This window comes from Oncorhynchus kisutch, linkage group LG5 (genome assembly GCF_002021735.2).
Source record: "Oncorhynchus kisutch isolate 150728-3 linkage group LG5, Okis_V2, whole genome shotgun sequence".
Lineage (NCBI taxonomy): Eukaryota > Metazoa > Chordata > Actinopteri > Salmoniformes > Salmonidae > Oncorhynchus > Oncorhynchus kisutch.
This window is the reverse complement of record NC_034178.2, coordinates 58,849,628-58,863,354: the sequence shown is the minus strand read 5'-3', so window position 1 is coordinate 58,863,354 and position 13,727 is coordinate 58,849,628. Positions and strand designations below refer to the sequence as shown.

The 13,727-nt window shown below is 41.1% G+C and overlaps 1 protein-coding gene across 1 annotated transcript in view; it reads left to right on the top strand.

Annotated features, from left to right (window-relative positions):
• Positions 1-13,727, top strand: part of LOC109891622 (voltage-dependent calcium channel subunit alpha-2/delta-3) — a 67,533-nt gene that overhangs the window by 51,526 nt on the left and 2,280 nt on the right. Inside the window, exons 19-30 of the mRNA XM_031825527.1 lie at positions 4,168-4,235; positions 4,438-4,483; positions 6,048-6,145; positions 6,894-6,987; positions 7,212-7,307; positions 7,443-7,561; positions 12,445-12,522; positions 12,824-12,885; positions 12,996-13,040; positions 13,211-13,273; positions 13,374-13,444; positions 13,582-13,657. Coding sequence (XP_031681387.1) covers positions 4,168-4,235; positions 4,438-4,483; positions 6,048-6,145; positions 6,894-6,987; positions 7,212-7,307; positions 7,443-7,561; positions 12,445-12,522; positions 12,824-12,885; positions 12,996-13,040; positions 13,211-13,273; positions 13,374-13,444; positions 13,582-13,657 — 916 coding nt within the window. The remainder of the gene's footprint in view (positions 1-4,167; positions 4,236-4,437; positions 4,484-6,047; positions 6,146-6,893; positions 6,988-7,211; positions 7,308-7,442; positions 7,562-12,444; positions 12,523-12,823; positions 12,886-12,995; positions 13,041-13,210; positions 13,274-13,373; positions 13,445-13,581; positions 13,658-13,727) is intronic.

Here is a 13,727-nt window from a genome sequence, read left to right as displayed (position 1 = left end):
GACCCTTTGCTATGAGACTCGAAATTGAGCTCAGGTGCATCCTGTTTCCATTGATCATCCTTTAGATCAGTGATTACCAAACTTTTTATAGTCCCATACCCCTTAAAACATTCAACCTCCAGCTGCGTACGCCCTCTAGCACCGGGGTCAGCGCACTCTCAAATGTTGTTTTTTGCCATCATTGTAAGCCTGCCACACACACACTATATGATACATTTATTAAACATGAGTTTGAGTTTTTGTCACAAACCGGCTCATGGGAAGTAACAAAGAACTCTTATAGGACCAGGGCACAAATAATATTATAATAATAATCAATCATTTTGCTCTTTATTTAGCCATCTTACATATAAAACCTTATTTGTTAATCAGAAATGGTGAATAACTCACTACAGGTTAATGAGAAGGGTGTGCTTGAAAGGATGCACATAACTCTGCAATGTTAGGTTGTATTGGAGAGAGTCTGGCTTAAATCATTTTCCACACACAGTCTGTGCCTGTATTTAGTTTTCATGCTAGTGAGGGCCGAGAATCCACTCTCACATAGGTACGTGGTTGCAAAGGGCATCAGTGTCTTAGCTGCGTGATTTGCCAAGGCAGGATACTCTGAGCGCAGCCCAATCCAGAAATCTGTCAGTGGCTTCTGATTAAATTCAATTTAACCGCTTGTTGCAATTTCGATGAGGCTCTCTTGTTCAGATATCGTTAAATGGACTGGAGGCAGGGCATGAAAGGGATAACGAATCCAGTTGTTTGTGTAGTCCGTTACGAGAAAGTACCTGCGTAATTGCGCACCCAACTCACTCAGCTCACTGGGGTGGCAGTAGCCTAGTGGTTAGAGTGTTGGACTAGTAACCAGAAGGTTGCAAGTTCAAACCCCCAAGCTGACAAGGTACAAATCTGTCGTTCTGCCCCTGAACAGGCAGTTAACCTAGGCTGTCTTTGAAAATAAGAATTTGTTCTTAACTGACTTGCCTAGTTAAATAAAGGTAAAATATATATATATATTTAAAACTCAAGTGCTTCGCTATATCACATTTGAGTTAATTTGCACACAAAAAATCATACAGTGATGGAAAGACCTGTGTCTTGTCCTTGTTAATGCAGACAGAAAAGAGCTCCAACTTCTTAATCATAGCCTCAATTTTGTCCCGCACATGGAATATAGTTGCGGAGAGTCCCTGTAATCCTAGATTCAGATCATTCAGGCGAGAAAAAACACCACCCAGATAGGCCAGTCGTGTGAGAAACTCTTCATCATGCAAGTGGTCAGACAAGTGAAAATCATGGTCAACAAAGAAAACATTAAGCTCGTCTCTCAATTTTAAAAAACATGTCAATACTTTGCCCCTTGATAACCAGCACACTTCTGTATGTTGTAAAAGCGTTACATGGTCGCTGCCCATGTCATTGCATAATGCTGAAAATACACGAGAGTTCAGGGGTCTTGCTTTAACAAAGTTAAACAATTTCACTGTAGTGTCCAAAACGTCTTTCAAGCTGTCAGGCATTCCCTTGGCAGCAAGAGCCTCTCGTTAGATGCTGCAGTGTACCCAAGTGGCGTTGGGAGCAACTGCTTGCACACATGTTACCACTCCACTGCGTCTCCCTGTCATGGCTTTTGCTCCATCAGTACAGATACCAACACATCTTGACCACCAAAGTCCATTTGATGTCACAAAGATGTCCAGTACTTTAAACATATCCTCTCATGTTGTCCTGGTTTCCAGTGGTTTGAGGAAGAGGGTGTCTTCCTTAATTAACCCCCATAAACCTTAACGGACATATACGAGGAGCTGTGCCAGGCCCGTCACATCTGTTGATTCATCCAGCTGTAACGCATATAATTCATTGGCTTGTATGCAAAGCAGAAATGGTTTAAAAACATCTCCTGCCATGTCACTGATGCATCATGAAACAGTGTTGTTTGATGAAGGCATTGTCTGTATTGTTATTTTGGGCCTTTTCCCCCAGCATTGTCCCAGCCATATCTGTGGCAGTAGGAATAATTAATTCCTCCACAATAGTATGGGGCTTGCCTGTCCTAGCCACTCGGTAGCTCACCATATAAGACGCTTCTAGCCCCTTGTTATTCATGGTATCTGTTGCTTTTATACTTACTACTCGAAAGTCATCTTTATTCTCGCTCAAAAAACTCCTGTGGTTTATTTTTCAAATGGTTATGTTAAGTTTCTAAATGTCTTTACAAGAGTGAAGGTTTCCTGTGAGAGTAATGGTTAATGTGATGGATGTTAATTAAGGCCCCCTGTATTTGACATTGTGTTGTTATTTCGCTGAACACTAGAAGGTTTAATTTTATTTTTGGCTGTGAAACGAGGCTACTCAGGTGAGAAAACAAACCTCACCCAAATGTTTAGCCCTGTTGGAAAATATAAAGGTACTGCTTGAAAATGTTTATTTATTTATTTATGTGAATCACATTTTTTATTTGGCATACCCCTGACGGCATTGGGAATACCTGCTTTAGTTATACAACTTGAATGGATTCCACCTGTGGAAAATTCATTTGATTGGACATTATTTGGAAAAGCACACCTGTCTATATAAAGTCCCACTGTTGACAGTGCATGTCAGAGCTAAAACCAAGACATGAGCTTGAAGGAATTGTCTGTAGAGCTCCGAGACAAGTTTGTGTCGAGGCACGGATCTGGGGAAGGGTACCAAAAAATGTCTGCAGCATTGAAGGTCCCCAAGAAAACAGTGGCTACCATCATTCTTAATCATTCTTAAATGGAAGAAGTTTGGAACCACCAAGACTTTTCCTAGAGCTGGCCGCCCAGCCAAACGAGCAATCGGGGGAGAAGGGCCTTGGTCAGGGAGGTGACCAAGAACCGGAGCTCTAGATTTCCTTTGTAGAGATGGGGGAACCTTCCAGAAGGACAACCATCTCTGCAGCACTCCACCAATCAGGCCTTTATAGTAGAGTGGCCAGACGGAAGCCACTCCTCAGTAAAAGGCACATGAGTTTGCCAAAAGGACATAAAGGACTCTCAGACCTTGAGAAACTCTTTGGCCTGAATGTCAAGTATCACATCTAGAGGAAACCTGGCACCAGTCCTACGGTGACGCATGGTGGTGGCAGCATCATGCTGTGGGGATGTTTTTCAGCGGCAGGGATGGGGAGACTAGTCAGGATCGAGGGAAAGATGAACGGAGCAAAGTACTGCAAGATCCTTGATGAAAACCTGTTCCAGAGCGCTCAGGACCTCAGACTGTGGCCATGGTTCAGCTTCCAACAGAACAACGACCCTAAGCACACAGCCAAGACAACGCAGTAGTGGCTTTGGGACAAGTCTCTGAATGTCTTTGAGTGGCCCAGCCAGAGCCTGTACTTGAACCCAATCAAACATCTCTGGAGAGAACTGAAAATAGCTGTGCAGCGACGCTCCCCATCCAACCTGACAGAGCTTGAGAGGATCTGCAGAGAAGAATGGGAGAAACTCCCCAAATACAGGTGTGCCAAGCTTGTAGCATCATACCCAAGAAGACTCAAGGCTGTAATCGCTGCCAAAGCTGCTTCAACAAAGTACTGAATATGGGTTTGAATACTTATGTAAATGTGATTTTTTTTATTTTTATACATTTGCAATCGTTTCTAAAAAACGGTTTTTTCTTTGTTATTACTTGGTATTGTGTGTAGATTGATGAGGGGGAAAAATGTAATTCATTTTAGAATAAGGTTGTAACGTAACAAAATGTGGAAAAAGTCAAGGTCTCTGAAAACTTTCCAAATGCACTGTAGTCCGTCACTATACTGGGTTCAGGTGAGTGGAGATTTCATTCATGTTGAGCAGAGGAGAGTAGGGTGCACTATACTTCTTTAGCTTTTCAGTACATTTATTGATTTATCCATTTATCTTGATCAATTCTCTTGATGTTCTTCTGTGAGTTGACATGATGGGCTGGTTCAGTGAGTGAATGACATGTGAATGTAACTGTTGACTATCTCTGCGGTTCACCCTACTGTGTGTGTGTGTGTGTGTGTGTGTGTGTGTGTGTGTGTGTGTGTGTGTGTGTGTGTGTGTGTGTGTGTGTGTGTGTGTGTGTGTGTGTGTGTGTGTGTGTGTGTGTGTGTGTGTGTGTGTGTGTGTGTGTGTGTGTGTGTGTGTGTGTGTGTGTGTGTGTTTATATTATTTCTGTGTTCAGTGTCGGTGTGGCTTTGTCCAGAGGCCATGGCAAATTCTTCTTCAGAGGAAACGTCTCCGTAGAAGCAGGTAAGTGTCACTCTACTCTTGTCATTCACTCTCCCACTCCTTTTATCCTACACTCACTCAACAAACTACCAGTTCGTCATCAGTTTCACATAGGATCTGTGTATTCTGTACCTGTGGTCTGCCTTTTCATAAGGCCATGTATCAGCCCACTGAGCCTGGCCCTGCTGGAGCGGCACTGATCTGATGTTCATGTGTTTTTCAGGGCTTCATGACCTGGAACAGCCAGATGTTGCGCTAGCAGATGAATGGTAATGCAGGAGGTTATGGGTAATGTTGAGTTAAAGGCTTGAGATTGGTCAGACAAGCATTATATACAGTGGGTATCATAAGTATTCATCCGCCTTGGATTTCTTCACATTATATTGTGTTACAAAGTGGAATTAAAATGGATTTATTTATAAAAATAAATAAAATGATCAACACATCATTCTCTGTAAGGGGAAGAATTCGTATTTATTTTTATATTAATTAAAAATAAAACACTGATATATCTTGATTTGATAACTTTTCACCCCCTGAGTCAATGCATGTTAGAAACACCTTTGGCAGAGATTACAGCTGAGTCTTCTTGAGTAAGTCTCCAAGAGCTTTTCACACCTGGATTGTGCAACATTCGCCCATTGTTCTTTTCAAAATTCTTCAAGCTTTGTCATGGTGTTGGCGCTCATAATGAGACAGCAATTTTCAAGTCTTGCTATAGATTTTCAAGCAGATTTCAGTCAAAACTGTAACCTTTCCACTTAGGAACATTCATTGTCTTCTTGGTAAGCAACTTCAGTGTAGATTTGGCCTGCTGTTACAGGTTATTGCTGAAAGGTGAATTTCTTTTTATCCTGAAAACTCCCCAGTCTTTGTCGATGTGAAGCATACCCATACCATGATGCAGCCACCACCATGCTTGACATTTATGCCAGAAAGTGTATTCTTTGCCATGTTTTCTTCTCTCCAGGATGACTTTAGTGGCTTGTCACATACAGGATGAATGTTTTGGAATGCTTCTATTCTTCTTTTCACTCTGTCTTTAGGTCATTATTGTTGAGTCACTAAAATGTTTTAAAATCGCTAATGACCTTATTGGGGACATCCCTGAGCTCAGTTAATTTCAGGAGAACTACTCTATATGTGTCTGTTTTTTTTATACATCATCCACAGGCTCAGTATAATTATTAACTTGACCATGCATAAAGAGATATTAAATGTCTTGTTCCCCATCTACCGATCACTGCCCTTCTTTGTGAGGATTTTGAAAAGCTCCCTGGTCTTTGTAGTTGAATCTGTGCTTGAAATGCAATACTTGACTGAGGGGCCTTACAGATGGATGTATGGGGGACAGAGGAAGGGTTAGTCATTCTGAAATCATGTCAACTCCTATTATTTCAGTCCATGTAACTTATTATGTGATTTGTTAAGTCACATTTTACACCTGAACTCATTTAGGCTTGCTTAAACAAAGGGAGTGAATACTTATTAAATTACTATATTATTTATTACATTTTTCATTTGTAAAAATGTGTAGTATTTTTATTTTCACTTTCACATTATGGAGTATCTATGACCCAAAAAAATGACAATTAAATATATTTCCATCCCACTTTGTAACACAACAAAATGTGAAAAAATCAGAGGGCTACTGCTCTCTGTAAATCTCAGTAGGCATGTTATGTTGAGTCATGTGACATAACAGCACATGTGTCTGTTATGTTATGGCCAAAATGTTGTTACTTTTCATTAAGTGTTTGGTAGTATTTAGACAGTGTATGACTTTCTTCAGTATATATTTTTGGGGTGTGTTTCTACCTGTTCATTTGACAGGACGTACTGCAACACAGACGAGTACTATGAGCACCGTTCTCTCTCCCAGATCCAGGCTATTAAACTCTACCTGACCGGACGCAAACCACTCATCAAATGTGAGCCACACCTCACTGGGATCTATAGGTCTACTAACTATAACCCTAACCCTCAGCCTTAACCCTGTACCCTGACCCTCAGCCTTAACCCTGTACCCTAACCCTCAGCCTTAACCCTGTACCCTGACCCTCAGCCTTAACCCTGTACCCTAACCCTCAGCCTTAACCCTATACCCTAACCCTCAGCCTTAACCCTGTACCCTGACCCTCAGCCTTAACCCTGTACCCTGACCCTCAGCCTTAACCCTATACCCTGACCCTCAGCCTTAACCCTGTACCCTGACCCTGACCCTCAGCCTTAACCCTATACTCTAACCCTCAGCCTTAACCCTATACCCTCAGCCTTAACCCTATATTCTAACCCTCAGCCTTAACCCTATACCCTAACCCTCAGCCTTAACCCTATACTCTAACCCTCAGCCTTAACCCTATACCCTAACCCTCAGCCTTAACCCTATACCCTAACCCTCAACTAAACCCTAACCCTCAGCCGTAACACTATACCCTAACCCTTAGGCTTAACCCTAGCCTCAGCCTTAACCCTAACCCTATACCCTGTCTGTAGAGGACTTGGTCATGTGTTTCCTGGACTGAATATCCCATCTGCTTCAGAAGACAGGAATTAATTATAATGATGTGAGTCAAAATATAATGTACTGTTATCTAGTCATGATTGATAGTGGGGGATGACTCAGTCCTGTCTGTATAGGTTCCTGTAGTGAACCAGAACAACTCCTTTCTGTTGCAGGTGACAGGGAGCTGATCCAGGAGGTTCTGTTTGATGCTGTGGTCACAGCCCCACTGGAGGCCTACTGGACAGGCCTGGCCCTCAACAAGTCAGAGTGAGTCTTACTGACTAACTCCTAAACTGAACTAACTTCTTCTCAACTAACGTTGCCGCTGTCCTGCACCTGTTGTATTACCACAGGTACTGTATGTAGCAAAGTGTCTCCTGTCATCGCCAGCGTACTGTCCTCTGTACTATGTGATATCATGACAAATATGCAGATTATCTCCCCTTATTATATTCTTACTGTACACTTGTTTGCTTCCATCATGTCTACAGGAATTCAGATAAAGGTGTGGAGATTGCTTACCTGGGCACACGCACTGGCCTCTCTAGAACCAACCTGTTTGTTGTGCAAGAGGATCTATCCAATCAGTGAGCACTATACTGAGCATCTGATGAATTAGTGAAATTAACACTGAGACAAAGCATTACAGCAATGACTTGTAGTTTCAGCAGTGACTTGTAGTTTCTCCTTTGACTCCTTCATGACTTCCTGTGTTCCATCAGAGACTTCCTGACAGCGGAGGATAAGGAGGGGGTGTTTAACGCTGACCACTTCCCTCTGTGGTATAAGAGAGCAGCAGAGCAGGTCCCTGGCACCTTTGTCTACTCCATCCCCTTTGGAGGTAAGGAGACACTGACACTAAATGTACCTTTACTACATCCAGAAATCCCACACCCACTAAATACACCTTTACTCGACCTCAAAGTTTAACAAACGTTTTTATACGGCCATACATCCATCGCTCGTGTTTCCATTGTGTGGTTGTTGTTGCCTTTAAAATACTATTTTGTGTGTTGTGTAGTTTTTTTAAGTTGACTTTTTAATCATTCTTCAGTTTCTCTAATATATAGTAGCTCACTCTCCCAACACTCTAATGTAATACCGTCTGTAATGCATTCTCACACTCAATAGTTCTTTTTAGTTTACCTTGTTGTATGTATCTCTGCATTTCTGTGGGGATTCTGTGTCTCTGATAGGTTTGTCATAGAGACTGTGTATCTGTGTCTCTGATAGGGTATACTGTACAGCTCACCTCTCTAACTCCTGTGTGTAATTACTGTGCCTCACTTTCCCCCCACTGATAGCAAGAGAGGAGAGGTATAATCAGATCACAATCATACTGTTCCCTCTTTACTTGCTCTACCTGTTTTTATCTGCCTGTCTCTCTCTCTCCTCTCTCTCCTTTTTTCTCTCTCTTTTCTCTCTCCTCTCTCCTCTATCCTCTCTCCTCTCTCCTCTCTCTCTCTCCTCTCTCTCTCTTCTCTCTCCTGTCTTCTCTCTCTCTCTCTCCTCTCTTCTCTCTCTCTCCTCTCTCTTCTCTCTATCTCTCTCTTCTCTCTCTTCTTTCTCTTCTTTCTCCTCTCTCTCCTCTCTTCTCTCTCCTCTCTCTCTCTGCTCTCTTTCCTTTTCTCTCTCTCTCTCCTTTTCTCTCTCTCTCTCCTTTTCTCTCTCTCCTTTTCTCTCTCTCTCCCTTTCTCTCTCTCTCCCTTTCTCTCTATCTCTCTATCTCTCTCTCTCTCTCTCTCTCCTTTTCTCAATCTCTCCCCCCTCTCTCTCTCTCTCTCTGCTCTCTCTCCTTTTCTCTCTCTCTCCTTTTCTCTCTCTCCTTTTCTCTCTCTCTCTCTCTCTCTCTCTCTCTCTCTCTCTCTCTCTCTCTCTCTCTCTCTCTCTCTCTCTCTCTCTCTCTCTCTCTCTCTCTCTCTCTCTCTCTCTCTCTCTCTCTCTCTCTCTCTCTCTCTCTCTCTCTCTCTCTCTCTCTCTCTCTCTCTCTCTCTCTCTCTCGCTCTCTCAAGGGGTGTTGTATTACCTGGCTGAGCTCTATTGATGTCATTATACTCTATAACTATACAGAGTGGAGTAGTGGGTTGCTCCTGTGTTAGAACCTGCTGTTTGAAAGCTGTGCGTATGGCGCCATCTTCAAGCTAAATAAGGTGTATCACTCATATTTATGTGATTTGTTCAAGGGTTGATGGACACTGAGTATACAAAACATTAGGAACACCTGCTTTTTCAATGATATAGACTGACCAGGTGAAAGCTATGATCGCTTATTGATGTCACTTGTTAAATCCACTTCAATCAGTGTAGAAGAATGGGAGGAGACGGGTTAAAGAAGGATGTTTAAGCCTTGAGACAATACGTTGGTAATAATCATCATATTGAAGAAAACCTGGAGTCACGCTCTGCCATGTTGTGTGGTCCTCCCACTACAACTCGTCGGGCTTATTAGGATACTGATAAAATAAATGAGTGGTGAAAGTGCAAGGTGATGAGCTTGATGCTCATTCCCAATAAATATCTAGGGTCTTATTTAGGTGACATTGTCGTTGATGCTTAGCTGCGGTTTGACAAATAAAAATAATCTTGATCTTTTTGTCCATAATCTCACCATGTAGGTTATATATGAGCTGAGCCCAGTGCCAATACCAGAGTAGGTACATCTGTTTTGTGAGTAAACCATCAGTAGAGTTGAAACTATGATGGAAACCCATTGAACTTGTATTTTGTATTCGGTACATGGGAACTTAACCGGAAAAGGTATTTTTATGTGCACTATGTCATCACGTAAAGCTTTTTATCTGCAATGTCAATTTGATAATAACAAAAATAATAACATCTTCCTGAATTATTATAATAAAATAAAAAATCTGAATGAATACAATTGCACTACAATTGTCATATGTTTTGTAATGATTTCCTTTAGAATATATATATACATACACTACTGGTCAAAAGTCAAAAGTCGTCATGAAAGCGAGTTTTATCATAGCGCTTGATAGTTTTTGCGACTACACTTGAAGAAATGTTTTAAGAAATGTCCCGTATTGACTGACCTTCATGTCTTCAAATAATGATGGACTGTTGTTTCTCTCTGCTTATTTGAGCGAGTTCTTCTTGCCATAATATGGACTTGGTCTTTTACCAAATAGGGCTATCATCTGTATACCACCCCTACCTTGACACAACACAACTGATTGGCTCAAACACATTAAGAAGGAAATAAATTCCACATATTAACTTTTAAGAAGGAACACCAGTTAATTGAAATGCATTCCAGGTGACTACCTCATGAAGCTGGTTGAGAGAATGCCAAGAGTGTGCAAAGCTGTCGTCAAGGCAAATGGTTGCTATTTGAAGAATCTCAAATTTGAAATATATTTAGATTTGTTTAACACTTTTTTGGTTTCTACATGATTCTATATGTGTTATTTCATAGTTTTGATGTCTTCACTATTATTCTACAATGTAGAAAATAGTAAAAATAAAGAAAAACCCTTGAATGAGTGTGTTTGGACCGGTAGTGTTATGTATACAGGGCCTTGCAAAAGTATTCATCCCCCTTGGTGTTTTTCCTATTTTGTTGCGTTACAACCTGTAATTTAAATATATTTTTATTTGGATGTAATGGACATACACATAATAGTCCAAAATGGTGAAATGAAATGAAAATAATAACTTGTTTCAAAAATATATACAAAATTAAAAACAGAAAAGTGGTGTGTGCATATGTATTCAACCCCTTTGCTATGAAGCCCCTAAATAAGATCTGGTGCAACCAATTACCTTCCGAAGTCACATAATTAGTTAAATAAAGTCCACCTGTGTGCAATCTAAGTGTCACATGATCTGTCACATGATCTTAGTATATATACACCTGTTCTGAAAAGCCCCAGAGTCTGCAACACCACTAAGCAAGTGGCATCATGAAGACCAAGGAGCTCTCCAAACAGGCCAGGGACAAAGTTGTGGAGAAGTACAGATCAGGGTTGGGTTATAAAAAAATATCAGAAACTTTAAACATCCCACGGAGCACTATTAAATCCATTATTAAAAAATGAAAAGAATATGGCACCACAACAAACCTGCCAAGTGAGGGCCACCCACCAAAACTCACGGACCAGGCAAGGAAGGCATTAATCAGAGAGGCAACAAAGAGACCAAAGATAACCCTGAAGGAGCTGCAAAGCTACACAGAGGAGATTGGCGTATCTGTCCATAGGACCACTTTAAGCCATACACTCCACAGAGCTGGGCTTAATGGAAGAGTGGTCAGAAAGAGACATTGCTTAAAGAAAATAATAAGAAAACACGTTTGGTGTTCGCCACAAAGCATGTGGGAGACTCCCCAAACATAGGGAAGAAGGTCATCTGGTCAGATGAGACTAAAATGTAGCTTTTTGTGTCACAGCCGTCGAAAGAAGTGGACCAAAGTGCAGCGTGGTTAGCGTACATTTTCGTTTAATTTAAAATGTCGCCAACAAATCAACAAACAAAGAAACAACCGTGAAGCTTACAGGGCTATAGTGCCACTAACAAAAGTCAACTACCCACACTGAAAGGAGGGGAAAAGGGCTACCTAAGTATGATTCCCAATCAAAGACAACGATAGACAGCTGTCACTGATTGAGAACCATACCCGGCCAAAACATAGAAACATAGAAAACAAAACATAGAATGCACACCAAAATCACACCCAGACCAACCCAAAATAGAGACATAAAAAGGCTCTCTCAGGTCAGGGCGTGACATTTTGGCCATCAAGGAAAACGTTATGTCTGGCGGAAAACCCAACACCTCCCATCACCCCGAGAACACCATCCATGTTTTTCATCAGCAGGGACTGGGAAACTGGTCAGAATTTAAGGAATGATGGATGGCGCTAAATACAGGGAAATTCTTGAGGGAAACCTATTTCAGTCTTCCAGAGATTTGAGACTGGGACGGAGGTTCACCTTCCAGCATGACAATGACCCTAAGCATACTGCTAAAGCAACACTCGAGTGGTTTAAGGAGAAAAATGTAAATGTCTTGGAATGGCCTAGTCAAAGCCCAGACCTCAATCCAATTGAGAATCTGTGGTATGACTTAAAGATTGCTGTACATCAGCAGAACCCATCCAAATTGATGGAGCTGGAGCAGTTTTGCCTTGAAGAATGGGCACGTTATAGAGACGTACTCCAAGAGACTTGAAATAATTGCTGCAAAAAGTGGCTCTACAACATATTAACTTTGGGGGGGTAAATAGTTATGCACGCTGAAGTTTTCTGTTTTTTTGGTCTTATTTCTTGTTTGTTTCACAATAAAAAATATTGTGGATCTTCAAAGTGGTAGGCATGTTGTGTAAATCAAATGATACAAAAAAAAAAGTATTTTAATTCCAGGTTGTAATGTGACAAAGTAGGAAAATTCCAGGGGGGTGAATACTTTCGCAAGCCACTATATAAGTGTATGTGTGTGTATATATATATGGTATGTATTTTCTTGTTTACACCTGTGTTTTGTTAGACATGTTTGATGTAGGGAAGTAATTTGATGGAAACACATCTCTGGTGGGAAAATGTGCATGTTGTTTTTATGCAGATTTTAGAATATTCACATTAAAATCTGTTGCCAATTGGATGGAACCTAGCTACTGACAAATACTTTTTGGTCAATTTTTATGCAATTTTTTCTGTTAAATGCCTGCTAATGTCTGTGTTCTTCTGTGTTCCTGTTTCTCCTCAGGAAATGAGAATAAGAGTGTGGTTTTGGCCAGCACCGCCATACAGTTGCTGGATGACAGGAAGTCACCCATTGTTGCATGTAAATTCACTAATCCCTAATTTAGAGTACTGTAAGGTTTTCCTGTCATAAACTTTTAACTGTCATATTTTCTATATAAATGCCCATTGAAGACATTTCAAGAGACCCCTTTATCAGAATCACCTTTATTCACCAATTACATGTACACATAACAGGAATTACACCTGGTGAAATAGTGTTGACCACAATAAACAGAATGTACAGACAGAATATATAGATAAAGAATTGACACAATTCACATAAATTCCTCTACTAGATGTACAGTGTGCTGACAGTTCTGTTTTTCTCAAATCCACTATAGCCGTTGGGATTCAAATGAACTTGAATTTCTTTCAGAGGAAGTTCTGGACCGCTAGCAGACAGGTAGACACACACACAAATTCACACACACACACAAATTGACTCATTCAAACTCCAGTGACATGATGTATTTATTATTGAATGAAATGATTCATCATATTAATTTGATACAGTGTGCTGCTCTGGATGGGAAGTGCACCATCAGCTGTGATAATGAGGTAAGAACAGAACAGTCCCTGTCTGAAACTCCCCTCATTCTACTTCTGGTTTCTGGGCCTCTCTCTTTTTGACTTATCTTTCTGACCTTTCTCTGTTCCCACACGCTATTGAATTGCTGTATTATGTCCTGTGCTGATGATGTGTATCTTCCTATCTTCTCTATTCTCAGGACATCAAGTGTTACCTCATAGACAACAACGGCTTTATTCTGGTCACAGAAGACTACTCTCAGGTACCACTTACATACACAAGACACATATGTCTGTCCCGTGGCCTGTTGCTCTCCTAGGTCTTAGTATTTGCCTTTAAATAAACCATATTTTCTTCCTCAGACAGGGGAGTTCTTTGGCGAGGTGGAGGCTGCTGTTATGACCAAGCTGCTCCTCATTGGCTCCTTCAAGAGGTTAGAGAAGCAATAAAATTACAATCATTATATCTACAATGTCTCTGTCCTACACAGTCGAACACACACCGCCATGGCCTATACACATTGGAGCGCACACATACACACACTAATGTCCTAGTGTCTCGTCCCTGTAGGATCAATCTGTATGACTACCAGGCTCTCTGTAGAGAGTATGCCGGCAGCAGTGACAGTGGACACTGTTTATCACATGTAAGTTCCACCCCTAAATGATTTACTAGCCCTACATCAAGTCAATGTTAAATCCACTTAATGCAAATGT